Source organism: Numida meleagris, chromosome 3 (genome assembly GCF_002078875.1).
Source record: "Numida meleagris isolate 19003 breed g44 Domestic line chromosome 3, NumMel1.0, whole genome shotgun sequence".
Lineage (NCBI taxonomy): Eukaryota > Metazoa > Chordata > Aves > Galliformes > Numididae > Numida > Numida meleagris.
The window spans coordinates 30,339,367-30,367,059 of NC_034411.1; the positions used below are offsets into that span (position 1 = coordinate 30,339,367).

The window sequence follows — 27,693 nt, forward strand, 5'->3', positions numbered from 1 at the left end:
CTCCGCCCCCGCCGGGGCGCGTCCCCTCCTCCGGGCCGGGCCCTCCTCCCGCGGCGGACAGGGCAGGACAGGGCGAGGCGTGGCGGTCGGGGAGCCCTCGGTCCGGGCGGCCTCAGGCGTCCGCCTTCTTGTGCAGGTTGAGGATGCAGAGCAGGCAGGTGAGCAGCGCCTGGCGGCTCTCCCGAGAGCTCAGCCGGCGCCCCAGGCGGCGGAGCGGCGGCAGGAGGCGCTTGCGGGCCAGTGGCAGCAAGCGGGCGAGCAGGGCGCGCAGCAGCGGGGCGGCCAGCGGCACGGCGGGCATCGCGGCCCCCGCGGAGCTCGGGCAGCGGCGGCCCCGAGCGGAGCGGCGCCGGGACGGGAGCGGGTGGGAGCCGCAGCGCAGCGCTGGGACCGTCCGCCGGGGCTGCCTCCTCCCGGCCGCTCTCGCCGCCCTGGGGGTCCCTCCTCCCTCGGACGGCGCTCGGGAGGAGCCCGTCCCGTTCAGCACCACGTGCGCCGCGGCCACCCCGGATGGCAGGGCCCCCCAAATGGCACGGGCGTCTGGGCGGCGAGGGACACCAATAAAACCGAAAAACAGCTGTCCGTTTAAATGCCCCCTCCTCCCACGCGCCTCCTGTAAGCGATACGGCCCCGACCCATCTGTTGGTGGCAGTGCGGGGAGGGAGGGGGCGAGGGAGGACCAACACCTGCCCGGGGCACGGTGCGGGCTGCGGGACGGCGCCTGGCTCATGCACGGAGGCTCCTGAGCACGCAGGCCCAAAATACTCCTCTGTGTCACTCCGTGCCGCTGAGTGCCACCCAAGGGATGAGGGCGTACACACACGGGGCAGGGAAGCACCAAGTGATGGGGATGCCGGTGGGGAAGGGGCTTTCTGTTGGGCTCAGCTGGCCAAGGGCAGTAGCCCGGGCCCACGGGCTGGGGGAGCGTGGGCAGGAAGGCCCGTGGTACCCTCTGTGCCCTTCCACTTCCCCCTGCATCCAAGCTTTATTGTGCTCCTGGTGGCTGTCTGGCCGCATTTCCTCCCCTTGTTCCCCTCCAAAGCCCTGCCAAGAGCCTGCTCTTGGCTCCTGCTCGAGCAGAACTTAGGAAAATAAACAAGGGACTGAAAGCCCCCGCTCTTTCCCCCCCCCGGCCCACTTGGTGCAAGGTGCCCTTCATCCAGAGAGCCCATTCAGGTGGCCCAGCTGGGGTGACCTTTCCCAGCCCTGCAGATCCCTCCTGGGGAGCCGGGAATGGATGAGGGAAAGGGCCAGCCATGCCCCTGTGTGGAGCTGCCACGTGCCTTGGTCAAAAACAACTCTGGGAGCTGAGGGACATCGGTGATGTCAGCCTTGGGACCAGCCTCCCACGGCCTTCGCCTCTGCCTGGGCTGGAGGGCTCTCATCCTGTGCTGCCTCCATCCCTGGGGTAAAGGAGGGGCTTTGTGCTTCCCTAGCAGTGAGTGGGTCCCCTTTTATTGGGGAGGCAGCTGGCAGCATGGGGTGAGGCTCTGGGGTTTGCTGCCCTAACCCTGGGTAAGTCATTTCCTTGCTCTGTGCCTTGATTTCCCCAGCAGGCACCAATCCTGATGATGGATGAGGATGGAGATCTTATTCCCCATGGAACTTTACCTATCGGAGGGAAAAGACACAGAACAGAAGGGGTCAGGAAGCCTCCCGTGGTTTTAGTCCCTGTAGTCCCAAGAGAAAGGAAGGCACCAGCCAAGCATGGAGGTGATGCAGTGCCTGCCTGGGGGCATTCTGTGGGCTGCAGGTGGGGAATGGAAAATCCCTCGGGAACAGCAGGGCTGCAGTGTGTGCCTGCTGCAGAATGTGCTCCATCCGGGAGCAGGTGGAGAGCAGCAGACGTGGTGGCTGCACTGCCAGAGCCAGTGGCTTGCACCATTGCAGCTCTCAGCCCACACGGGGCAGGGCCTCTTTGCCAGGCTGCTGTGCTGTGCCAAGAACGCAGAGAGGTGCTGAGCTCCTTTCCCCAGCTGGAAGTTCAGGGCCTTCAGCCTTTGGGCAAAAGCACGGCCCAGAGGGGTGGAGGGAGTTAACCCCGGTCCTCTGGTGAGTGACACATCCCATGTTCCCTGTCCTTGAGGGCCAGCAGCAAGGCAGAGTGCCCTGCTGCCAGCTCTGGGGACAAAGCCCCAGGATCCAAAGAGCCCAGCGCGGCTCCCAGCTGTGCTGGCCAGGAGGGCCCTGGGGAGCACCCATGACAGCAGAGTGTGGCTCGGTGCAGGAGGAATGCCGGCCATTTCGGCTGGGGTGGGAGGCGAGCGCTATAAATAGTTTGTTTAACTCACTGCGTCCAGGCCCTGAAAGGCTCCAGCCCGCATGCATTCCCTGTTGAAAAAGGCCAAATCCTGCAGCTGCCGGGCAGCACCCACAGCCCTGCCCATGGGTCCTCTTGCTGGTGGACAGACCCACATTGTCCCTCAGGCTCACCAAGGATGTACTGGCTTTCTGGGGAGACCCTTCCCCAGCCGGTGCTGGCTGCAGGATGCTGGTGTAGGGGAACAGGAAGGGGGCTGCCCCCCCAGAACTCTGCTCACACAAAGGTCGTTTGTGCCCACAGGACTGACATTCCTGCTGCTGAGGGACAGGGCATCTAAGGGGAGATAGGGACTGAGACAGCTGCTGGGGCAGCTGCCGGGGACAGCCACAGCCCGCACACAGCCAGGCTGGGGAGGACGGACACTAGCAGCTGGAAAGACACAGGAGACCCCCAGGCAGGCAGACAGACACTCCAGAAGGCAGGGGATGGGATGCTGTGGCAGCAGGAGGGGGACAAGCCAGGCCGCTCCCTGTGGCATTTGCTGGCAGCTGGGAACCCCCACCTGCTGACCCCCTGCAAATGCTGGGCTGCCAGCTGCTGGGGCCAGCAGGGAGGGGACCCACCAGCTGCTGCTTGGAAGGGGCACCTGTCACCCCAGAGTTGGGCGAGGATGTGCCTTACAATGGGGCCTGTGTGCGCCACGGGGCTTGCAGCTGGGACAGTGCTGACAGCTCCCATACTGCCAGGAAGGATGGTTGGGCCCAGCCACTCCCAGGCTGGGCTGAGCCATGCCAATGGGGCAGAACTACCCCCTTTCCACGGGCCCCAAGCCCCCACACACCAAGGGCCCCCCAAAGCAGCCCCCTGCCTCACACAGGGCCTCCTGCCCCTGTACCCTGGCTGTGCAGGGCCTCCGCCACCCGCCACCCTCCACCCCATGCTGGGGTCTTCTCCCAGCTGAGACTGGGATCCCCCCATTGTATAAATCATTACCAGCTGAGCCTCTGTCCAACAGAGCTAGGTTTATTGCCCCAAGCATGAAGAGAGGAAGCGGGCCTGCCAGGCGGGCAGGAGTGGTTATTGCTGCAAGCATGGCCTTTGGAGATGCAGGCCTGGGTGCGGCTAAGGGCCTGCCTGCCTTGGCTGGGCCTTCGCCCACTGCCATGCTGGAGCCACCCCCTCATCCACAGGAACAGATGAGGGGAGAGGAGCGTGGAGAAGTGCAAATACATTGGCGCAGGAGCACATCTGTGCTGGGTGAAGGAGCCCGAGGGCTTTAGGGATCGTAACAGGGTGAAAGGATGGGGGAAAGGGGAAAACAGACAACCGTGTGCTGGAGAAATGCCCCCAACTATCACCACTCCTCCTTGGCCCAGCTCCACCCTGGCAGCAGGAGGGGAGGCCAGGACAGCCCTGGGGAAAAGCTGTAGTGGTGGTATGGCTGTGTGTGCATGGGATGAGAGGAGCATGATGGGATGTTTTACATAGAGGCATGTGGGCATGCGGCAGGAGAGTGCTTAAATGATAGGCTTTGGCCCTATGGTGGGACAAAGCAGGGCAGAGGGTGAGGAGGTGGGAGGGAGACTTTGAAGGCCACACAGAAAGAGGTTGCAGCAGGAGGTACTGAACACCAGTGTCCTGACCAGCTGCAGCTCCACGCTTTGGTCATGGTTAGTGCTGATGAGTGCAAGGCGGTGGCATCAATTACAGTGTGCACCTTCTCACCCTGGCTCCCTAGGAACCAGCTTCCCTGCCTACGCAAGGCAGCACCTGCTGATAGATGCTCCCTGGGACAGGTAGCACATGCCACAGGGGATGAGACAACACTGGAGCAAGCAAAATAAGTTGTCCTCCTCCTTCCTCCACAGCTCCCACCTCTCTCTGCTGGGTGGCTGGCCCTCAGCCTGCTTCTGTGCTCACCTCTAAGCAGCTGCCCCAAAGCTAGGTGCAGTGACCTACAGGCACCCCATGCTGCTTGCCCTCCTTCTCTTCTGGGATGGGACAAGAGGAGGAGAAGGGTGGAAAGCAAGCCCAGCCCAGAAAAGGAGAAGGGCAGCCCCTGCCTGCCTTGACCCCTGCAAAATGCTCCATGGGTGAGCGTGGAGCGAGGTGTGCTGAGAGGCAGGGCTGGTGGCTCAGCATAGGATGGAGCAAGAGGAGGGAGATTATCCTGTGTCCATGGACCCGAAGGGAGGCACTTGGAGGTGGCCTGGCCTGCCGGCGTGTCCTAGTCACAGTGCATCTGTCCTGGCTCCTAGCCACACATTGTCAGCAGCAGCCACTGTAGAGAAGGAGAAGGATGAGCAGGGGCCAGTGCACACCAACCCGAAGGCCCTCTGAGAACAAGATCTGACAAAGTTCCCTTTCCCATCTCTCAATCTTTTATACCCGCAGGGCTGGAGGGCTTTCTTCCACCCACTCCAGGTGTCCGATCCACTTTAGCATCATCTCCCCTTATCTCCACCTCTTCCCACCCCACCCCATCGCACTGAGCTCTCACCTCAGCAAGGTTCATGACAGCGGTGCCAGTGCCATCAGGATCCATGCTGTGGAAGAACCCTGCAGGGCACAAGGGCAAGGTGAGCAACATGACCCTCTATCCCTGCCCTCCCCCGCCCAGAGCAGTACTCACTGAACATGGCCTCCAGCTTCACCAGGCAGCAGACAAAATTGTCAAAGTCCACACCCATCTCAGCATCTGCGTAGCGGGCAACCACCACCTGGTGCAGCTTGTTATTCAGCTTGAAACCTGGAAGGCGGAGATTACTCAGCACCCACAAGAGGCGGGAGAAGATGCAACTATCAAAGTTCACATTCTCACCAGAAGGGGCCAACACTCCACCCAAGGAAAGCCACTGAATCCAGCCTTGGTAGGAGGAAGGGATGCTCTCCCCAGAGCTACAGCCCATTGCCAAATGAATGTTAGCTCACTGACCCAACTTTGCCAGGATGGGACCTCACAGGTCAGATAAGGATGGTTGGGACAACCTTGTGTGTATCCCAGCTCTGAGGATGCCAGCAACAAGCAAGGTCTGGTTGGAGAGAACCCAGCTTAGACACGGGCCTCATCTAGTGACAGATTGGCTCAAAGCGTGCAATATCGGTTAGTTCCACGGTTCTCTAGCTACTTGGGACAGGGTTCCTACAGCTTTCCTCCACCCTCAGCCCAGCCCCATCCTCTCCAGACTTACCAGCTGACTCTAGAGCCATGCGCATCTCGTATGAGCTCATGGTGCCTGATTTATCCAGGTCATACTGGCGGAAGATTGTCTGCAAAAGCCATCACAGAGGACGTGAATGGCAGGCCCTCCCTGCAGCTTGGTGATCTCCCTGCCCCAGAGGGGTGCTACCCCTTGCACCCCTTCTCCTCCTCACCAGCCAACCACGGATCTTGTTCCACAGGATCTGGAACTCCACCAGCCCCAGGCGGGCACTGCCATCTTTCTGGACAACAAAGGGTTAAGGAGAAAGCAGCCAGCAAAAGGGTGGAGTAGCTGAGCAGGCTGAGAGAGGCAAAGCAATCAGATCCTGGGTACCTTAGGCGAGAAGAGGCATTTCAGCCAGGCCAGCTCTTTTTCAAGTTCCCTCCCCATCCTGCAGCATAGGCAAGATCAGAGCCTGCAGGCCAAAAGGGAAAGTTCAGTGCTTAAAGCAGCTGCTGTGCCGCTCCCCAGGAACACCGTACTTTGGCCGTAGGGAGCACAATTCCAACTGCACATCCTTGTGCAAGCAGGAACACAGCCCATGGCTCCCGTTACTTTACACCTATCCTCCTCAACCATAGCATGGTTCTGGGGGAAAGAACCCCAGCACCCTTCTTTCCCCACCAAGAATGCTTTAAGCCTGCATGGTCTCAGAGCATGCCATGCTAGGGTGAAGTGTGGGTGCTGGCTGCTGTGTGTGAACCCACAGGGAAGTGAAACACAGGGCACCTGCCGCCAGCTGCCATCCCGAAGCTCCCCCAGTGCAGCCACGAGGACCCTTTCTGCCCTTTTCCCAGTTGCACAGCCTTGGCACAGCTAGAGAGCCAAGCCCTAGTTCCCACGGAGAAGTGTCCCGGCTGCCAGGCTGAGCGCCAGGAATGCCAGCCCCTGCCCACAGTGCCAGGAGGATACATCCATCAGGTTGACCATGTTGCGGCAGGAGTCCAGGCTGAACCCATCTGTCTTCAGATCTTTGTCTGAGAAGGAAGGAGGAGGGGGATCATGTGCATCAGAGCACAACCTGCTGAACCGGCCTGGGCTACAGGGAACAAGGGCAGCACTCACGTCTAGCGATCACTCTGTTCAGAATCGTCTTGAGCTCGAAGACACTGATTTCCATGTCCTGCAGTGGGAGCAGAGTTAGTAGAACCTCTTGCCTCCCCCCACCCCCGGGGGCAGCTGAGCTGAATTTTAGCATTTACTGGTGTGCAGCGCTGGGACTAGGCACAGTTTGGGCTGGAGCTTGCTGATGGGAGAGGCAGGCCCCTGAGAAACTGTGAGAGCACCCAGCAGCACTTCCTTAGGGAAGCCCCTGCTCTGAGCAGCTCTGACGGCCAGTGGTCCGATCCCCTCCCTACACCCCGGACCTGCCATAGGCACATCTGTACCCACCTCCCCTGCCAGCTGCTGGAACATGTTCTTGAAGCCATCCTCAATGTCATCCTCGGTTATTTCCTCCTGAGGCCAGAAAGAGAGGATAGTAATCAAAGCCAGGCACTGCCCTGCCTCAGAGGCTCAGAAAATATTTGAGCCTCTTGATAAGAAGCTCCTCTCACCTTCACTCCCTCTCACGTCTCCATCATGGTGACCCTCACAGCCCGTCTCTGCCACAGCGACATCCCAAGCCCACACAGCCACCTCCTGCCCACAGCTTCCCTTCCTCAGCCCCAGACCCAGCTAAAGGAGAGTGGTGGCTCCTACCTCATCTGCCAGGTCTGCCGAGATCTCCTCGTCTAGCTCCCTGGGGGCAGAAAGGGGGGAAACACAGTGACCGGAGAGCAGTGGGCTCTGCCTCAGTGCTGACCAACACACGTGATGGCCTGAGCCAGCACATCCCCTAGCAAGGCAAGGTGCTGGGACATGGCAGAAAGCTTTGTGGTGGAGACTCACGCTGTGTCTGACTGCTTCTCAGTGAAGACTCGCAGGATGAAGTCGGCCTCCTTGTGCGGCTCAAAGGTGGAGGGCACAACGATGTACTCGCCAGGGGGCAGCCGGATCTGGTTGCTCACCTCCCTCAAGTTGATGAAAGTCTCAGAGCGTGCCCGCGACTGGTTTCGCAGGAAGAAGTCTTTCTTCAAGTGCACATTCTGGCTGCCCTGGGCCTGGGGAACACACACTGTTGTGGGGAACAGCCCAGCAAGAGGGGAACCCACAAGGAGCGGTGGGATCAAGCAAGTGCAGTGGGGCAGGACATCCTCAGCCCATGGGCCAAGCATCTCTGCTGGAGCAGGCGCACTGTCCTGCTGCACTCCTGCCCAGTGGCTGCCTGTGGAAGAGCCCTGGTTGTCCTGCCTAGCACGGACCATCCCTCGCACACAGAGGTACCCAGCACCCTTTAGCACCCCAACCGTTGCCAGTCTGGTGGAAATCCCACGCCACGGGGCACATGCATGCACACATGCCTGTGGGTCTGCATCACCCCATTTCTGCCCACTCCTGTGCTCCCCTCCAAGCGATGGATGAGTCTGGCAGCTCAGGACATACCTCCTCAGGAACCTGCAGGGAGGAGAGAAGATGGAAAAATCAGAACCCTAGCACTACCACTCCATCTCCTATGGCAACTAGAGGTGGTGACACTGACCCACAGATTGGCCAAATCAGTGGGAGAGGATTCCCTGAGGACTAGGGTGCCAAGTCCACATGGGATCGGCAGGGTTGAGCCAGTCCCAAGGAAGCAGCATTGGGGTTGGGGTTACCTCGTAGACAGCGAAGCCGATAGTATGCATGTCGCCCCCTACTCGCCGCTCCCGCCTACGGTGCTTCTGCATCAGGGCCACCAAGAAGCTGCAGGCCACCTCGTCATCCCCGGGGTCATCATCCTCTTCTAGCAGCTTGATCTTAAACTGGGGATTGATCCAGAACGTGGCTGGGAGGAAGAAGACATGGATGATACACCTGGCCGAATCACATCACCAAGAGCGGAGATGCGGGAGGTACCTGGGTTGTTCCTGCAGCCCCCGGCAGTGCTCCCTCGGCGCCATGTGCCCTCGAACACCTGCGTGTGCCACCTGCTGAGCTCATCTTTGGTGAGGGCATCGGGGGTTAGGTTGCAGATCTCCAGCCTGGAGAACTCCCTCATGAAGTCCCGGAAAGACATCCTGTGGGGAAGCAGGCAGAGGCTGAGGCCAAGGGATGGCTGAGGAGTGCAAGCAGCACTAGACTCAGCCACAGCTGCCTCTGCTAGGTGGAGAGAGATGGAAATCATCCCAGAGCCCCTTCACATGGCAGCGAGCTGAATGCTGGATGCTCTGTTGTGGAACAGGTCTCATATGAGCCAGGCTGTCTCTGGTGGTGTTGGCACCCACCAAGTCCTTCACCCTAAGTCTTGAGGGACCAAAGCAGTGACATCCAGGAGGAGGAAACGCACAAAGGCACCATCACAATTACAGGTGGCCTTGTGATGGGGGTACCAGGGGGTACAAAAGCCAAGACTACTGGCAAGCAGCCTGTCTAGGTGACACATGCTTCAGCCTGCCTACCACAGCGGGTGACAGGGATCAGGGCAAAGGGCTCCTTCTGTTCAATCTCCCATCTCCAATGGTGGCAAGCAATGGTGGCAGAGGAAGCAGATCAGACCCAGCATAACCTCAACATCCAGCAACACAAGACCTGCACTTGAGGCTCACTCAGACCATCAGTTTTAATAGCCACACAGGATCTGGACTCATCTGAATGGTCACACTTTGAACTTACAAAACACCCCTGCAGTGCAGTCCCACACCAGGCTTCCAACATCAGCCTAAGCTGCTGCTCCCTGGTGACCCCTTTGTTCTGGTGGTTTCAGAAGAAAAAAACCTTCTTCCTGCTCACTCTGCATTTCCAGTTCCTTCTGAAGTACTCAGGTTCCCCTTTCAACCACTTGACAACTACACATAGCCAACTTTTTCAGAGAATTAAGGGACACCGATATCATCTACACTGAGCAGTCATAGCTCACTTAAAGCCCAGTGCTAGATTTGTGAAATAACGGATGTTTGTCCTTCTTAGGAATTTACAAGGATTTAGTTGTGGTTAGTTTCTTTGAAGGAAGAAAAATTATTAGAATCATTGAATATTCTGAATTGGAAGGAACCCACAAGGATCATTGAGTCCAACTCCTGGCTCCCTGTAGCACTATCCAAAATTCAATCCCTATATCTGAGAGCATTGTCCACATGCTCCTTGAACTCCAGAAGCGTGCTGTGACCACTGCCCTGGGGAGCCTGTTCCAGGGTGCAACCATCTTCTGGTGAAGAACATTTTCCTAATATTCAACCTATTAACTAGATCAGATAAGAAAACGTTACCAGGCTTTTGGCAATGGAACAGCTAATGAAGGCAGGTCATGTGTTTCGGGACACCTGCAGGTTTTCTTTCAGGCTCCCCTGCTCATTCCCAAACTGGATGCTGAAGAAAAGCAGCACTTCGCTCTGGCACTCACCAGAACTCTCCATCCTCCATCTTCAGCTGCAGCTCTTCCCTGTCACTGGGGTCAATGTTGTCCCACTCGGAAGAGCTGGAACAGCCGGAGAAAAACAATTAGATGAGAAGTACTCAAGGTGAGCTGAGACATTTGCAGTGCTACGCAGTTTGGTGTTGGCGCTCAAAAGACCCATTCCCCAACACGAAGGGAACAGCATGCTGTCAACTCCCACTCAACAGTGCTGTGCAAGAGGTGTCCCAACTGTTTCAATGGCGGTGTCAGCAGCTGGCTGAAGTCCCATGTGAACTCACCCATCACTCCAGGCTCCAGTCCACTCCACCTGACCCCAGGGGTTCCTGATACGGATGAGCTGTTCCTGCTGACCCCGGTAGTTCACCTGCCAGCCATCAAATGCAGGAAGTCAAACCCACATCTCGGGCCACGGCATCTTAACGCTATTACAGTCTTATGCACCCAACTCACATCTCTGAAGGCTGTGACAGAATAGGCATGGCCCTTCACCAGCTTCTTGAAGGTCACTGCTTCCATATCAAAGGCACTTGTGATCTGAAAAGAACATGCAAACCTCAGGTGAATATGATTAATGTAGTTCTATTCCCCTACCCCTTCTTAGAGGAGGCTGAGACACTGCAAGGACAATGAACCTTTTTTTCCACAATGCTCCCGTCAGGAGCACTGAAGATTCATAATGAAACCACTAAAACTTCAGAAAGCATAAGAAAATGTTGTTTCATGCTTCCCAGAACACAGTATTGTCACTAGGAGCACAGAGGTAGTGTCCTCATCAACTACAAAAGCAGCTTACACAATGCATCATGGTGATGCACAGACACTGTTGGGACTGACTGTCTCTTTAGAAAAGTACACCCCAGCCACACGTTCAATGCAGGCAGCAGCTAACCCTGGGAGCTGTGTTTGTTACTACTCCGATTTGCCAATCCAACAGGTACTGCTGTCAGTGGTGACAGAGAGGGTGTACCCTGTTGTTTGTGACCAAAAGGGAGAGGACAGAAGTCCCTAGCCCAGCTAACATGCAGATGCTGACGCAGGATGCAGCCAGAGCTCTAGGTAGAGCCTTGTTCCTGAGCCTGGCTTCAGATGGATGTTTCCCATTCCACCAAAACAAGACCATTCCCAGCCACTAAGGTACAGCCCCATGCCCCTCAGCTGTCACACTGGTTCTGGGAAAGGTGCTCTGCCAAGAGGCGAAAGAAGTCCCCTCCCATCCAGTGTCCCAGCAAAATAACCACCTTGGGTCTGGAGGAGGGCTGTGAAGCCTCACTTTGGCCATCAGTGGAGGAGAAGACATCCACAGTTCACCGCAAAGAGCAGCGTAACACTTACGTCGATGGAGCAGCCCAGCAGGGACCCCCTCTCCAGCGCCTTGCGAATGATGTGGCCCATGTTGCGCGGTGCCCGCTTGAGGTCATACATCTCTGCTACGCCGCCGGTGAAATCCTCGAAGCCCTCGGTGGTGCTGCCCCCCGAGAGCGACTCGTAGCAGCCGTTCAGCCTGAGCACGAGGCAGCGAGAGGGGCATGTGAGGTGACAAGGTTACACCGTGCTGCCGCTCCGTCCCATCCCCCAGCAACTTTGTGCCCATGGTGGTAGGACTCACTTGGCATAGGCTTTCTCCAGCAGAGCACTCCAGAACTCTGTGCACTCCGCTGAATGCACAAACAGCAGCTCCCCGTCCTTGGTGGGCAGCAGGTCGTCCACCACCACGTCCACCCACTCACCAAACTGCCAGATCTGGGGTAAAGAAGGGGTGAGCGGGACAGGGTGAGCCCTAGACAGCCCATCGTTCCCCCAGCCCACCAGCTGTGCAGAGCCAGGAGCTCCCAGCCTACCTGGAAGTGGAAGATGCCAGCGTAGTCCTCCTGGAAGCTCTGCCCATGGGGCACCACACGGTGCAAGAGCTCCTCATTGAGAGTGAGGGAGCCGATGGCAGCCAGCAGCCAGCAGTCACCTGGGGAAGGAGAAGAAGCTTAGCCAGGGGTGGCGATGGGTGCCAGGCCGTGCAGAAGCCCCTGGTATGCTCTCCCTGTGAACGAGGTGCTGTGTCAGGAGGGCAGCCAACACGGAGGTGGCGTTCTCCTCTGCGTGGTGCGCTGCACTCTGCTCAAAAAGCAAGTGGAGAACCTGGAGAGGGGCCAATGCCCCTTGCTCCTCGCCCACACAGTGCAATGGCAGGTGCCTGGACAGAAACAATTGCTCAGGGCAGAGAAGGGAACAACCCTCTGTGACCTGCTGTCTACATCCAGGCCACTGTGACAGTCAGCATCAACAGCCCCTCCTGCAGTCATTTACCTGGAGCCTCCTGAGCGCTCCTCGTATCTCAGGACAGCGAATTTTGTAATGCAATTACGCTTTGCATTTTAATAAAAGTTTCCCCTTGTTTTCAGTCACCAAGCAGGAGGCTTAATGCTGGTGCCCTGGATTCAAGTTCCAAGAAATAACACTGCAATTCTCCTTCCAAATGCTATTTAGCCACAAGCACTGCTCTATGCCAGCACTGCTTTTTCCATTCTTTGCCTTAGTTCCCCTTCCTCTTCTGCCTTTAAAGCCTGTCATACATTAGCCTCGAGCCTGGATAACCTGTGCTGGGCTGTGGTTGACAAAATGGCATTTCAAACCTTGCCCTCCTAATGACCAGTTGAGAAACACCACAGTGCTCCGGGCTGTTAACACGCTCCAGTCACCACCACAGCTTTGTCCAAATTGCTGGATACGTTAAATGTGGTCAGTCCTGGAACCAGTCCGCTCTGCTAAGGTGCACAACATTCTCACCTTGATCCAGGTCAGGAAACACGGCTGATGGCAGCTAGATCTGGTTTTGGTGATCACTGACTCACAGCCCTGCCAGCCTACCCTGCCCACTAACACTGCTCTCCTTGTCTCAGTACCTCTGGTACTCCATTTTTGTGAGACCTTAGTCTACAGCCACCAGGAGCCACAAAGTACCCCCTGCTGCCTTACAGCTTCCACCACACTATATGGGGAGGGAGCTTTGGTACAGGGATGGTTGTGCCTAGGCTGGCAGGAAAACACACAGCGTGGGTCTGCAAAAAGATGCTGTGAAACCTGCCCACTCAACACCTTCCATACACAAATGTCTCTTCTCCAACCACACTGACCCTCCCCAGCTGCTGCTGCTCTCTGGATTGAGGTTTGGGGACAGAACTCCAGCACTCACCCAGAGCTCCCTGGCAGATATCTGTCCGGGTTGCGCCACCGACGATGAACTGAGGGTCATCCACTAACTCCTGCATAAGGAGAGAATCAAGCGTTGGATCTCGGCAGAACCTGTGCCCATTGCAGCTCTGACTCAGGAGAATGGGAGTATCATCCCTGAGATGCACTCCCACCTGCCCTCTGCTAGGTGAAACTGCCTGACTGCAACCTCAAGGCCATCACAGGAAGGCAAGGCAAGATCTTCTTCAGCAGGAAATGGCTAGATGGGCATTGCCCCTGGACTCATGGCATCGGTGGAAACATAACCCCGACAGCCCCAGTCACTGAGGGTGTCACACCCACGCTGGGACATCCAGAAGCAATGGCACAACTCTCCCATTATAAAGTCCAACGTGTACTGCCCAGAAGGAAGAAGAATGTGCTAAACACAATGCTCTTTGAGTATTCAGTGAGCGTTATTCCTCTGGGGAACGGGCAATGAAGCACGTGAGGGACTTTAAGCACAGCAAGAAGCAAATGGAAGCCAAGCTGCAGCTTGGCACACCACATTAATGCAGATACTGCAGGTGAGGGACATGAGCCCAGCACTTACCGACGGCCGCTTCCACTCCACGCCCCGTGTCTTGCTGGAGTGCGGCCCCAGCTCCTTGAAGCCAAGGGCAGTGGGGCCAGCTGGGAACTGAGGGTCCCTGAAGAGGGTACCACTCTCGATGCAGTCTTGCTTGAGGGCTTCATAGTCCTGGTTGAGGTACTTGACAGCATTGTGGTGCTCACCGACCCCCTCGGCTCTCAGGCGGTCCCTCTGCAGCCGGGCAGCAATCCCCCCGAAGGGCATCATAGCTGGGCACTGGCACCGCTACCTCCACCTCTGTGTCCTGCAATGAAACTGTGAGGCTGGGGCTGGGCACGGCCTGCCCTTAAAAGCATCCCTGGGATGGGAAGATGCACTGTGCGGATTTGGTGCTGGGAGGGCCTTGCCAGGCCCCATGCCCGGTGCAGACAGCGGCGCCTTTCTGCTGAGAAGTGGGCCATGGCCTCCAGCCCAGCTGTCAAGCTCCCAGAGCCTCCAGGGAGGCTGAATGAGCGGAGCCGTTTTGATGGTGGGCTGGAAATAAATAGCGTTCTGGCCGCTGCGCGGAGCCTTCCCGTCCCCTCTGCACATGAGAGCTGAATGCAGAAGAATTCCAGGCACTTTCGGCCTCTGAAAATAACTTCTTCCAGCTGTGCGCCTTGCTGCTAAGCCTCTTCAGGGGGACAGCTTTCTGGTCACCGGGATGGGACCTTCCCGATCCTACTTGCCTGATGAGCGTAAGCAGCTGCCAGGCTGCTTCTCGACAGCCGCCCACGGCTGCCCAAGCACTGAGTCAACGAGACGGGAAGGGAGGAGCCCTCCGGGGAGCAGAGGCAGCTCTATCGGTGGGGCACTGGGAAGGAAGAGGCGTGACAGCCCTTCCCCAGTGCACAGGGCGGCTGACTCAGGCCCCGGAGCAGTGCTGTGCTCCCTGCCTGTCCCAGCTCCTGCTCATAGGGCCAAACCCCCTGGAGGTTCAGCAGCACAAGGCAGCAGAGTGACCCTTGAGTGAAAGACCCATTTTCCCTCGCCCTGCCAGAGCCAGCAAGGCCCTGAGAGCAGCGGTGGGGACAGCAGCACCGGCCTGCTGCCTGCCCAGCACTCTGGCTCTGGAGAGGCCTCTGCCTGTCCCAAAAGCGGTGCAGTAGCCATGCGAAGGCAGGTAGCACCAAAGAGGGTGCAAGCTCTTGGCACATGCTGTGCTGCTTACATGCCACAGACATGGCTGCTAATCCCAAGGTCTGTCCTCATCAGCTTTCCAGGAGGAACATCTGCTCCTCTCCCCCACTCCTGTCCCAAAGGCGGTCTCAGTCCCTCATCTTTTCTCTGCAACAGCCCCAAAACTACGGAACTGCCTCTCTGTGCCTCTCACTTGACTCCTGCTTGGCAACCAGGATGCTGGCAGCGAGAAGCATGTTTCCTTGAGACTGGTCGGGTGACTCCTCCCAGCTGCTGCTCTGCAGGGCCGCAGGACAAGGAACCCAAGCACAGCTCCCAGCTTCTGCCTCGCAGTGAGGGAAATCCCCCTCCTTGCAACCTCTCCTCACGGTCCAGCCCCGGGCAGGGCCGCAGCACAGAGCTGCGCACAGCCGGGCCGTGGCACCAAGCCGGTTATTCTTAGCCCTGTTACTCAGAGCTGCAGGCCGTGCTGGCTGGCAGGCGGAGGTCACACAAGCGCAGGGCGAGGGAAAGCGTTGCAGACCCCAGGGTGGGACAGGAGTTGTGTGGGACGCTGGGCAGCGGGGTGAGGACAAGCAGTGGGAGGGGAATTCCCAAGGAGATGCTGATGGATGCCGAGGGCACGCAGCGGGCAGAGGAGGCGTACAGCCAAGCAGAGGTGAGCCAAGCTGCAGGATGGCTTTCCGTGCGGGGCAACCTCCAACCGCAATAGGACGCAGCGCTGGAGGCACCCTGGTTCCCCCGGGTGGGAGCACTGCGACACGCCGGAGCGTGCACAGAGCCTCCGGGCAGCACCGCCCGCAATCTCTGCAGGCCTCCGGCCGCTCTCGCAGGGGACGGGTCGGCCCCGGCGCCGCTCTGACCGCCCACAGCCGCCCCGCCACAGCGCGGCCCGCAGCAGTGCCCGTGCCCCGAATCCCGTTCCCCTCAGCCCGAAGGGATGGGGCCGCAGGCAGGCCCGCCCGCAGGCCTCAGCTCCGCGCCACAGGGCAGGGCGGATCCCACACGGCCGCGCCCCGGAGCCCCGCAGCGGCACGGGGCGGGACGGGTCTCCCTGGGGCTTCCCGCGGCGGGCCCACCGCGCAGAGGAGGGGAGGAGAGGGCCGGGCACTCACCGTTCGCCCCGCGCGGAAGCCGCCGCCGTTGCCGCCGCCGCCCTGCCCGGCTCGGAGCAGCGGAGGAGGGGTTAGGGCGGGCAGGATGTGCGAGCGGCCCGCGGGCAGGGGGAGCTCCGGGCAGTTAAAGGCGCAGCGGCCGCTCAGCCCGCTGCTCCCCGGTCGCCCCGCAGCGCGGAGCCGCCCGCCGTGACTCAGCGTGCCGCTATGCGGGGCGGTGCCGCCCGCAGCGACGGGCTCGGCTGCTACCTGCTGCCCGGCCCACCCCCCGAGCGGGGCGGCGGGCTGCGATCGGACCGGCGGATTTGTGCCCCAAGGACTCGGACCGGCGGATTTGTGCCCCAAGGACTCGTCCCGGCTTCTGTCCGTGCCTTGAGCTAGTCCGTGTCGATGAGCTAGCCTTTGTCCCGGCTCTCTCAGCTCCTGCCGCGCCCCGCATCTCCTTGCCGTGCACCCGCTTCATCGCCTCTCCGTAGCCTTTTAAGCTGCTTTCAGAGCTCAGGTGTAATCCTTCCCCGGAGGCTGCCCCGTGTCCTGCCCCGTGCTTGGGAGCAGCTTCCTTCCAAGTCCTTGCCACCCTCCCAGTGCTTTCCCTGGCTGCCGTGCCCACAGGAACGCAGCAGCAGGTGCTGCACCCGCTCTTGCCTCCAGTTCCCCCATTGTGTGTTCCTGCACTGCCCCTTCCCTGTCCATCGGCTGCGGGCTGCCCTAGAATTCCTACCCGCAGGAATGAGGGCCGTTAGGGCCCAGGTGAAAGGGAGTGGGGTACTGAGGTCAGAGCTGGGCTAGCCCACACCTTGCTGGGACAGGCAGCAGCCACTTACACAACCCAACCAGCGTGCTTGGCCTAAGGCCAGGGCCCCAGCTGCCTAGGAACAGCCCTGCTGCTGTTGCACGCTTGCATGCTTCGCAGACAGCAGAGCTGCAAGTAGCAAAGCCACCGTGGGCAGCTGCTCAGAGCTCTCAGACAGGACACCCCCACCCCGTTCCCAAACCATCCTCCCTACCCCTCCTTTCTTGCAGGCAGCTGAGATTACACGGCCCGCTCCCCATGCCTGCGCTGTTGGCAGCAGAACAGACAGAACAGGACGCACAGGGGGGGCATGCAGCCCCCCACCCTGGTTGCAGCACGCATGCTCCCACAGCCCGCTGCAGCCTCCCCACCCACTGCTGCACAAAGACAGACTGCAAGAACAATAGCTCCTTTTTTTTCCTTTTTTTTTTTTCTTCCTCCTTTTGTACACAAATATATACAGGGTATTATACACATCTCTACACAGACAGTGCCAATCCCAACCCAGCCCTCTGCAGGCAGCATCCCAAGAGCAGGGCTGGAGCACCCAGCCAGCCTCCAGCCTGCATCCCGGGGTAGGGGCATGGACACAGACCATCAACTCATCTCTTTGAGCCTGTTCCTGCAGGAGACTGGTTACAAGCATCATGCCTCTCCCCACTTGTATGTGCTCTATCTCCACCCCTCCAGGACCCACATTCCTTCACCTCTGTCCCCCTTTCCTCTGGGCTTAGGGTCCTATAGAGAGGTGTACAGGAAAGGCAGCGGCATCCTCCAAGCAGCAGCCCTGAAAAGCAGGATCCACTCCTCTAAAGGAGAGCAAGAGGGAGAAAAGCCAGCGCCAGTGACAACCTTTCTCCACAGCAGAACACTTCAGTTGTTCAGGTCCATAAAGTGCTTTGAGCTCCAGGGCCAGTGTTGGTGATTGGAAAGGTAAATGACTGTCCCTTACTCCTGGTCTGAGGGACTCCAGAGGGTGCTGGGTACAGCTCCAGGAACCAGAGCACACCCACAATGGGCAGAAGGAAGGGAGCAAGTATCAGCAATGAGCACCAGAGAGGATGGTGGCAGGGGAATCGAGGGAAATAAATATAGCTCAGTAGCAGGGAGATTTATTATTTTTCCTTTACATTTTACACGGAGAGGGGGAAAGCAATTAAGGGCCACCGATGCTGACCAGAAACCTCCTCATAAGAACCTCCAACCAGGAGAGTACCAGGGGCTCCATCTGCCTCTCCTGCCTGCATTCAGTGCCACAGACAGCCCAGGCCCCTCTCCCATCCTTCCTGCCCGGGACACGGCTATCACTAGAGAGGGGACAAAGGCAGAGGCAAGGAAGGAACAAGCCCTGGGCAGGTGAAGCAGCCCAACGCTGCATGGTGCTGAGGACGCTATGGTCCAGACCCCTTTCTCTCCTCTCCATAGCACCCAGCAGCTCCCCCGTACAGTCCCCGTGCCTAGCCTTGCTCTGCAGACAAGGCAGGAGAGAGGACTGTAGTACCATGCAGAGGTCAGGTTGCTTTGTGTTTGAAAGGGAAGGAAAATGTGCAAAAAATGCCACTTAAAATGTTGCTGCAACACCCCACCTGCACACCTGGGGAAGTAGGGGGATGCACTTCTGGGGAGAGGCTGCCCGCGCCTCCTGCCTGTGAGAACACCCTTGGCACCCCCCACTCAGCGAGGGGCTGCCCCGTGCTGCTCTCCTGGGTTCAACCTGTCCTCCCTGCCCAGCGCACACCTAGCGGGAGAAGAGAGGGACACCATCCTCACCCCTCAGCACCTAGGATATCATACCCAGGGGATGCCACAGGAGAGCGAGCAAGGACATGGGAGAAGGGAAGGCAGCACTACTTGGGCACATGGCACAAAGCCACCCCATCTTCCAATACTCTGATTAAAGCTTTTTGTTCATCGTTTTCCTGTATATCTAATAAATTAGTGTTTGCATTCCTTGCCAGGAGGACAGGGGACAGAGGGAGCAGTTGAGGAAACACTAGAGGTGCCCCTTGGCCTGAGACCCCTCCATAAAGCACCCAGCCTCCCTCCACTCCTGAGGTGCTGGCAGGGTCACGGTCCCCTTCCTCCCCAGTCCGTAGGGGTTTACAGTCTGGGTACGCATTAACAAAGGTAGCAAGTGAGGAGCAAGCCCGCAGAGGGGCCAGGCAGCAGAGCAAGTGGAGGCAGGGAAATGGAGAGCTGGCATCAGGGCCCCTGCCCTCACTGAAGGTAGTGGCCCTGGGGGTGGGCGAGGGCAGCGGCTGGCCCCCTCAGCTCTGCGCTCCCTTCGCTTTCTCTCTTCCGGTCGCAGTGGGCGCAGCCTGCCCCGCTCCTGGGACTCCATCCCTTCCCTCCCTCCTGTCCTCCCTCTGCAGTCCCTACTGGCGGATCTCATTCTCTATCAGGCTGTCCTCACACGACTGGAAATCTGTGTCATTCATGCCATCAGTAGTGATGAGCTCCTCATCCTGCGATCCCTGCTCCTCTGATTCTGTTGCTTCGCCCTCTGGGGAGGAGTCCTGCAGCACTTGGGCGATGTACTTCTGAAAGTGCAGGGGTGAGGGGGAAAAAAAAAGAAACACTTGTAAGTCTGCTTCCTGCAGCCCACAGGATTCAGCAGAGCTCAAGGGGTGAAGCACCATACAGGGAAGAGATTGAGTGTGGGACATGCTGGGAGGGCAAAGAAGGGTTTGGATTCACCCCAGATTCCATGGGGAGAAGGTGGGCAGCATCACAGAGCCTAAAGATTCTGAGCAAGAGGGGTGATCAGCCCAGATAGATTCACTGTCCTAGTCAAGAGAGGGGCAGAAAAGTACACGTGCAGCATTCAAGGAGCAGAAGGTAATGAGTGCATGTGGGGGAGTTACAATTCACATATAACACAATTCATCACCCAACCTAGGTGAAGAGCACAGAGCCCAACACTTGCTTCCTACCCTCATTGAGAGACTTTGGGTACTGCCTCAGAAAGGCAAGGAGCAAGGTATTTGGGCAAGAAGGAAAAAACTCGCAGGTGCTACCTCCTCTTTCTTACACCCAGGTAAGGAGCATACTGGGGCACACACACACAAATGGGGACTCACAGCAGATTTAGGAGCTGGCAGGTTGGCGGCAGGTCTCCCATTTTGCCTACTTTCTGTGGTGTCCACCTCTGTGTGCTCAATCTGGAGAGGAAACCAGAAATGAGAATGCCAGGTGACACAGCTACAGGAGTTGCATTCCAGTGAGGCTGTCCCCAAATTCTCTGTGGGTATGCGAGCAGCATACACATGGCAAGGATGGCATCCAGCTCCAGACTGCCTTGGAAACTTTCTCCATGGAGCTGAGGCTCTGCCAAGGAACAGGTAGAGACATCCCCCCCTCTGCCCTAAATCCCTCTATTTCACTGCTTAGCTGTGCTCCAAAGGGAAGAGCTCCCACGCCCTTGAGCCCCTGCCCAGCATCCCACCTCACCTTGTAGTTGTGAGCGCTGAGGTATTTGAAGTGCCCAAAGCACACGTGACACAGGCAGATCACAATGGTGATCACAAGGACCACGAAAGTGAACATGGAAGTTGGGGCTAGGAACCCTGGGATGAAGAGAAATCAATGTTAGGGTGTCAAAGCCCAACAGATGGTGTGGTGCTGCTAAGAGGAGGCAGCCAGGGGAACTGCTCAGCTAGACACTTCCCAGCCTAGCACTCACCTGTACGCATGGTGGAGAAGAAGAGAAGCCAGAAAAGGCATAGGATGGGGGCTGCCACTACTTGGTTCACAGCACCCGAATGGATCTTTTTGTCCAGTTTGGCAGGCAGGTAGGCGTAGTACAGATTGTACCGGTCCACCAGATGCTTGAGCAGCATATACATGAGCCCTGAGGGAGAGACGTCAGAAAAGGGCATCGATCTCACTCCCAGTGCCTCTGGGCAAGAGGAAATATCCCCTGTGCAGAGAGGAAAAGGGCTGTCACTCACCAAAGGGGACAATGATGGGGCAGGTGATGCTGTAGGTCATGACGACAGTGAAGACACACATCATCCAGGCATAAGCTGCTCCAAACTGGAACTCGTAGGCCTGGTGCTGCAGGGGAGAGCAGAGACCTGTTTGGACCTGAGTGGAGCATGAGATACCCAGCACCGGCAAGCCCCAGAATGCACAGCCCCCACCGCAGCACCTTCAGCCCTGGGTGCAGGCCATTATCGTCTCCAGCACCACCACTTACTCGCTTGACGTTTCTCCGTTCAGCGGCTGAGCGGGCCAGGCAAAGGCGAATCATGTACATGAGCAAGCCAGGGATGCGCAGCAGGTCCATGGCATTCCCAATGAAAGCAGAGGCGATGACATAGTTGACAAAGAAGGCCCCATTGTCTGGCAGGAACACGCACCTGGGAAGGCGCAATGAGAGCAGGTTGCAGGAGATGCTCCCGCAGCATAGAAGGGACCAAGTCCTGGGTACCACCTTTGGATGCTCCCCCACCGTTAACAAGGGCTTTCTTCCCTGCTCCACTTACTCAAATCGCACTGCAGCTTCAGCGAGGAATTTTTTGTCAAACAGCCAGCGGAAAAACACATCCAAGCTGTGTGGAAGGGGGTGAGAAGAAAAGAACAGTCAGAAGCAGTGCATACAGACATAGACATGCAAATATATGGAAACTGCTCTAAAAAGACCCAAAGCTCTGACCATAGACCTTATTGTTCCTTCTTGGGATATGTCATTGGCAATTATGTAAATCAGACACTGGGAAAAACAGTACAGCACCCTTAAAGGGATCTAAAGCTTCCCATTCTCATGCATTTCTTATCCTTTTGCCCTGATCCTATCGCTATTTTCCTCTCCTCTGCTTGGGTGAAACAACCATGCAAGGAATGGGTGACTGACTACAGGGGAAACTACTCAAGTACACTGTAACCTCGAGCACTGAGATAATAGGAAAAAAAAAAATCTCATTTCCCTCCACTTCAGCATTGTTTTGATATAAAATTGTGCAATCTTCTGATGTCTCCACAGCCATGATTCTGGTGGACTACACAGCTCGAAATGCAGCAGTGGGATGGATTCCATCCTCAGAAGGAAGTGTGACATGCTTGTTGGTATACAGCTGAAATGCAAACCTTCTGAGAGCATTCACCTGTTTAAGTCCCAAGGTTATAAGCAACAAGACATTTAAAATCTGGCTGGGAAACCTTACTGTAGTCACCCACTAGGATAGAGGGCAATTATTCTGCCTCTGTTTATAGACCTCTCTACCTCCAGGAACTGCCCAATTTAGCCACTGAGGAGCTGTATCCTGAATTTATGGGGAGTTGATTGCCCACTCTACAGTACATAAAGGAGCTCCTATCACAGAAGACCCTCCCATCCTGCTTCTACCTCCCAGATTTCTTTTCCTCTCTCTCCCTCTCTCTCTCTCTCTCTCTGTTTCCCTGTTTTGTCCTTGTTCAGTGCTGAGCCCATGCTGATGCCTGGCAGCTGATGTCCCACAGGGCATTTCTATAGCCTCTACAGGAAGATTTGGGGCTCACATCCAGCAGGATTAGCATTTCTGCAGCCTACAAATAGGAAGACCACCCAGCCAAGCAGTACAGCCTACTCACTTCTGGCGTTAGTGGGGGAATTTGCTAGCTTTGTATAGAAATAAGGAGGGCAAGGAAGCACTGCAGGGAGGCACATCTTAACCACCTCCACACTCCACGTATCTGTGCTTGCTTGCCCTCCCTTCCACACTTACCTGCTCAGGCCCAGTGAGGGCAGCAGCAAGACCATGAAGATGAGGAATGTGTAACACTTGTGCATGGTAGTCCTGTTCTCTCCAGATCTGGGGGCAGAGAGAAAGCTGTTAACATTGCCACCTTACCAGCAAAGGGAGCCCCATGTATGTGCCCTGCCTGGCCACAGAGGGAGGAGGCTATCATGGGGGGCTGACAGAGGCAACAATGAGAGAAAGCAGAAGGCAGGTGAATTTCTTTTTTTTTTTTTTTTTTGCAGGGAGGGTTGTGGGAGAGGATAAGCTACCTCCAGTAATCTGCATCTGCCAGAAATGCCAGCTGAAAGAGCTTATGTTTCCACACATGGTGGGGCCTAGAAGGCTGGAGAAGGGTAGAGCTGCCCAGCAGTCTTGCATCCCACCACACAGCTAGAGTAGTCTTGTGCATATACCTCACAAATAGAATGCTTGCCAGCACTTTGCACTTCAAATCCCTTCACTACTGCCAGAAGCCATGGCAGCCAAGGCAATTTTCCCTTGGATAAGTGATGACTTCCACATGAGTACAGGCACATCACACCTGCACACTCACCTTAGCTAAGACTTCCCTTGCTACAAGCATTTCTCAAAGGCATTGGCCCCAGCTCCTCCCAGTTTTCTTCTTGCTGAAGCATATCACTCTCTGCTCAATACAAGCTCATGCTGCACAGCACCACCCAGCTAAGGGCTAGCAGAGCAGTCCACAGCAGGCCCCAAGTTGACCAAAAGGTGCCACGTGATACCACACTTGGAGTGAAGACAGCAATCCATGCAAGAGGAGCCGGTCACAGCTTTGGATTAGTGAGAAGTATCAAGATGCCAGGCAACAAGCCAGGAACAGGCACTGGCTGTCCTTACCTGGTCCAGTGCGCTTCAAAGAAGGCAGAGTAATACACAATGGTGGGCAGCAGAGCAGAGAAGCACCACAGCAGCAGGGTCGGAAAGAACTGAGTGATGATGGGGTTCTGCAACAAGGCAGAAAAGAGACTGTGTGTTACACACAATGCGGCAGCTCTCATCCTTATCACAGGTGCTTCCTTTGCTGATGCAGAGTCCCCAGAGCCAGCTGCCACGACAATGCAGCCCAGCCCAGCCGCTCTCAGCATCCCCATAGTGGAGGGCTGGGGGGCACATGGCAGGGTACAACCCTCTCCTGAAGGACCTATCCCTTGCTCTTGGACTGACAGGACCTGGCATATGCTGACAGTTTCTCTTGCTACCCAGTCCCTTTCAAGCGCTGCTGTACCTTGGGGTGGCTTCAGTGCTACCCATCATGCACCCCTCCCTGAAGGCCTTACATTGAGATACTCCACAGGCTTGGTGACATTGAACTTGTCCATAGTGGTGATGATAATTGCAGGGGTGGTGAGGAAAAAGAGGAGGATGAAGAGGACCACATTGATCACCAGGCAGCGGATCCACCAGATGAAGCCCCGGATGGAGAGATGTTCCCTGGGTGGATGAGAGAAAAAGGGCATCAGAAACAACCATGCCAAGCATTACATTCACAATACAGCCCAGCCTGCATGAACAAAGCTTGGGTAATGAATCTAAGGCTTTCCCCCTCCAAGCTGGATAAGATCTTTAGCTCAGCCAAGCTAGCCTTCAGCAAGACCACCATCCTCAGTTATCAGAGCACGAGGGTGCATGCTCCTTTTCCATCTCCACAGACCTGTTGAGACCCACAGCTGCTCACCAGTAAATGTTCTGTGGGTCAGGGGCATAACTGACAGTCCAGTTGGAAACATGCAAAGATTCGCTGCAGGAGGAGGCTCTGGGCTCTCCACGACATGCACAGCCCTGGCACTTGCAAGCATTGAAGTCTTTGAGGATTCTGGAGAAGAAGAGAACAAAGGAGATACTGTCACAGAGGGCCAGGGCAGGAACAAGCTGGTGTGGATGACTTGGGGCTGGGGTTTCTGACTTAAAGGAGAGTTGTGAGATGCCACCCTCCTGAGAAGGACAAGATCTCTTGCAGCACTCACATGGCTGTGATAGTCTCATTGTGGAAGGTGACAAAGGCCATCCCCAGAGGCTTCTCATTCACTTTCTCCTTCTCCCGCTTGTAGTCATCTTTGAGTTTCTCCTCCAGTTTGGTGTAGTACTCAATGGCTTCCACCTGGGCAGACGGACATGCATCAGAGCAGAGACCTGCGGACCTCACCCCTTAGTGCCACCATGGCAGCACAGCGGGGAGACAGCAGGCAGTCAAGACAACCTAGGCTAAGCTGTGGGGCAGCAGCTCTGCGGCTGAGTGTCAGGAGAGCCACAATACACTCCTGGCCCAGGACTGGGTGGTTGGCAGGACCCAAGCATGCTGCAAGTCAGCGTGGGCAGCACAGGGACCCAGTGCTCACAATACCCCTCTCTGCCCAGTGCCTCCAGCCCTCCTCACACCTCCTCACAGCCTCTGATGACACAGCAGCACAGGTGGCCACAGGGCTTGGGGTTGATCATGGATGGGGTGTTCTCCTTGCTCTGCAGGTTGGTGAAGTAGATCCGCCCACGCTCAGCTTTCTTCCTGAAGCAGGAAAGGGGAAGAGAAAGAAAGAAGGTGGCTCAGTAAAGCCTCTGTGGCACCAGATTTGAGGAAGAAGTGGCTGAGAAGAGCTCACACCCCCCATCCTCCTGTGTACTCCTCAACCCAGCCCTGCCTTCCACCCCAACCAGGGTCTGGTTACCTCTCAGCATCGAGAAACATCAGCCGGGCCACATCATAGCAGGGACGCGCTTCCAGCACAGTGCAGTTGGCATAGGCCTCCCTGTGGATGGAAAACAGCTGCTCATCGTACATGGCATCAACTCCGTCTCCATGGTGCTTCTAAACACTACCCTCATAGTTATTACTCAGGTTCCAATGGAAGATGATTTCTTGTTGTCTTATTGTTTTGATTTTGGTTAAAAAGAAAAATTTACTCTTCTACAAAGAGCACGACCAACACAGAAGCAACATCACAGTATCCCACTGTCATTGCTGGAGTGCCTTCTGCCTGCATCTCACATCTCTGAACTTGACAGCTGTTTAAAGAGGTGCCCTATCCCACAATGTACCATGCTGACCTCCTACGGCTCTGCAAAAGATAGCTGGGCATGTCCCAACACACTGCACACTAAGATACAAATCCACACAGGAAAATAGCAGCAAGATGCCTGAAATAAGTGTGCTCACTGATTTTGACCATCTTCTGCCCCAGCACTTTCAATGTATTATTGCTGTTCCAGGCAACGCCAGCACCACTCCACAAAAAACATTCCCATTACAGAGCAGCCTTTAATTAGGAAAATACTGAGACTCACTCAAAATGCTTCTTGATCTTTTCTGGCTCAGCATATTTTGAAATCCCATTGATGAAGAGAGTTCGCTTCACCTGAAAGGAAGAAAGTGAAGATAGGTGTGGGTGGTGATCAGACTGAAGTTTAAAAAAAAAAAAGGAACAATGGAAAAACAACAAGACTCAAGGTCTGAGTTAGCAATAGGAGGGCAGCCCCAACACTCTGGGGGAGCTTTGTTCCCTGTCTCCTATGCTTCTACTAGCTGTTGGCATTCCACATCCGAACCGCTTTTGATTGATGGGGTAGGAGCTCACACTGCAACTGCCTGAACAGAAACAGAGGTGTTAGGAAATAAGAAAGGCAAAGACAGCTAGGGTACAGTCCCAAATCCAAAGAGAAGCTGGAGCAACTCTTCAAGAAAACATGGGTTCTCCACACATGTTCACCCAGCTCAGACCTCTCTCAGTTCTCCAGGTGGCATCAGGACTGGCTGCTCCAGAGGAGATCTGACTTTGGCCAGGCAGAACACAAAGGAGACAAACCACAACAGCCCCAAACTGCTATGGGAAGGGGAGTGCTTGGCAGTCTCTCCCAGGCCACCCAACTTGACAGGAGGCCATGAAAAGCTGTGTCTAGAGCAGTTCTTAGACCCCACTCACCAAATCATCCTCTTTGTAGCGCATCTTGGAGGTGTGCCGGCGCATGCTGTACACCGTCAGCAGCAGGTACAGGAAGGCAAAAGATGTGTGCAGCCACAGCAGGTTATTCCTGACACAGGAGAGAGAGCGCTTAAAGCTAGGAAGAGGTTGCCACTACAACTCCAACAGATCTCTCAGGGACACCTTTGCCAAAGGCTCTGGGGCCTTGAGCAGTGTAAATGGCACAGCATACATGTGCCCTGCCAGCAACCTCCAGGAGCTCAACACGGAAATAGAAGCAGGGATAACAGCCTTTTGTGGAGGGCAGAAACACCACCTTCAAGGAGGTAAGGTTCTGCAGCAGGTGAGCATCTACAAAACACACCCTGAGAGCCACAGTTATCCATCCCACCCCTGTCCACACCTACCCAGAATTCAGGTTAGCGATCGTTGTCCTCCCAAAGCTGTATGCATTATTTTCTGGGGAGAAAGAAGCAGACATGGTACATTCAGTTATACTGATGGGCTGTGGCACAGAGCTCCAGTGCTGTGTGGTATAGCAGGAACCTCACCTGCAAAGCACCCCAAAACCTAAGCTGCCCAGGACAATCCTCTGGATACTCCACGCCCAAAGTGAGACAGGAGTTAAGTTTATCTGTATTATTCCCTGGTGGGCTGAGGCCCGGCACTAAAAGCAGCCTCTCCACCTGGCTCCCTCCCCTCACCTAGCAGGTCCCCTGAGAAGTTGACAGGCAACACGATGCCCACGGAGAGCACGCCCACAGCCACCAGCAGCCCGATGATGTGCCTCTGGAAGGACAGGTAGTGCACCGCGTCACCTCCACACTTGTCCCGGATTTCGTCATCTCTGCCAGGGAAAGAAAGGCAATCAGGCAATCTTTTCTAGCACTGGAGGAAATGCAGAAAAGCACGGGTTGATGGCTGCCCATGTGGTTGGTTTGAATGTACACAGCACCCCTGGAACATACCCTGTAGAGCTGCAGCCGCACCCTGGGCATTGACTCCAGTATCTGGCCCTGAACCAGCTCAGGCAGAAGCCTATCTGTGCAAAGCTTGCTGCAGCTCTGCTCCCCACACCCTGCCCTCTGTCATGGGGAATGGGCAGCTGGGCCCACACACACCACACCTAACAACCATCCCTCTGCTGGGCCCTGCTTTCCCCCCGCTGAGGTACAGAATGGCTGATGTGGTCCCACAGAGCCCTGATCCCAGAAATGCTTAAGAGATCACTCCTGATTGCCATCCGGCTGGCAGCATCTCCCTGCCTCCTCCAGTCCACCCTTCACTGCCAGGAACCTT

General features: G+C 56.5%; 2 protein-coding genes across 3 annotated transcripts in view; both read right to left on the reverse strand.

The window, feature by feature from the left end:
• CAPN11 (calpain 11) lies at positions 3,271 to 16,161 on the reverse strand. The gene is made up of 22 exons (XM_021389640.1): positions 15,950 to 16,161; positions 13,677 to 13,959; positions 13,086 to 13,155; positions 11,740 to 11,858; positions 11,508 to 11,641; positions 11,234 to 11,402; positions 10,352 to 10,435; positions 10,180 to 10,265; positions 9,887 to 9,961; positions 8,404 to 8,564; positions 8,163 to 8,332; positions 7,951 to 7,962; positions 7,357 to 7,568; positions 7,168 to 7,207; positions 6,859 to 6,924; positions 6,532 to 6,589; positions 6,379 to 6,443; positions 5,639 to 5,707; positions 5,455 to 5,533; positions 4,896 to 5,012; positions 4,764 to 4,822; positions 3,271 to 4,544 (listed from the first exon to the last, which is right to left on the reverse strand). Exons 2-22 carry the CDS (start codon positions 13,920 to 13,922, stop codon positions 4,518 to 4,520), a joined length of 2,118 nt encoding a protein of 705 aa, XP_021245315.1. The 5' UTR covers positions 13,923 to 13,959; positions 15,950 to 16,161; the 3' UTR covers positions 3,271 to 4,517.
• The window catches only part of TMEM63B (transmembrane protein 63B), a 38,809-nt gene continuing 28,266 nt past the window's right edge, over positions 17,151 to 27,693 (reverse strand). The window contains exons 7-24 of one of the 2 annotated variants that reach the window (XM_021389639.1): positions 27,099 to 27,241; positions 26,802 to 26,853; positions 26,395 to 26,503; positions 25,760 to 25,830; positions 25,144 to 25,224; positions 24,860 to 24,983; positions 24,448 to 24,581; positions 24,159 to 24,296; positions 23,761 to 23,914; positions 23,321 to 23,427; positions 22,448 to 22,534; positions 21,230 to 21,295; positions 20,941 to 21,103; positions 20,693 to 20,798; positions 20,425 to 20,592; positions 20,193 to 20,308; positions 19,823 to 19,903; positions 17,151 to 19,279 (exon numbers count right to left, since the gene is read on the reverse strand). In XM_021389639.1, coding sequence (XP_021245314.1) covers positions 19,118 to 19,279; positions 19,823 to 19,903; positions 20,193 to 20,308; positions 20,425 to 20,592; positions 20,693 to 20,798; positions 20,941 to 21,103; positions 21,230 to 21,295; positions 22,448 to 22,534; positions 23,321 to 23,427; positions 23,761 to 23,914; positions 24,159 to 24,296; positions 24,448 to 24,581; positions 24,860 to 24,983; positions 25,144 to 25,224; positions 25,760 to 25,830; positions 26,395 to 26,503; positions 26,802 to 26,853; positions 27,099 to 27,241 — 2,062 coding nt within the window. In that variant the 3' untranslated portion in view covers positions 17,151 to 19,117. Of the gene's footprint in view, positions 19,283 to 19,822; positions 19,904 to 20,192; positions 20,309 to 20,424; positions 20,593 to 20,692; positions 20,799 to 20,940; positions 21,104 to 21,229; positions 21,296 to 22,447; positions 22,535 to 23,320; positions 23,428 to 23,760; positions 23,915 to 24,158; positions 24,297 to 24,447; positions 24,582 to 24,859; positions 24,984 to 25,143; positions 25,225 to 25,759; positions 25,831 to 26,394; positions 26,504 to 26,801; positions 26,854 to 27,098; positions 27,242 to 27,693 lie in introns of both variants that reach the window. The other variant, XM_021389638.1, reaches the window with a different exon arrangement.

What these genes read in the sequence shown, in the direction of transcription:
- CAPN11 (XM_021389640.1), bottom strand. Translation starts at nt 13,922, where the DNA reads ATGATGCCCTTCGGGGGGATTGCTGCCCGGCTGCAGAGGGACCGCCTG. An exon ending in CTGTCACAGCCTTCAGAGAT is followed by an intron (nt 10,266 to 10,351) that starts GTGAGTTGGGTG and finishes GATGGCTGGCAG; the next exon opens with GTGAACTACCGGGGTCAGCA. An exon ending in TCCAGCAGCTGGCAGGGGAG is followed by an intron (nt 6,590 to 6,858) that starts GTGGGTACAGAT and finishes CTCCCACTGCAG; the next exon opens with GACATGGAAATCAGTGTCTT.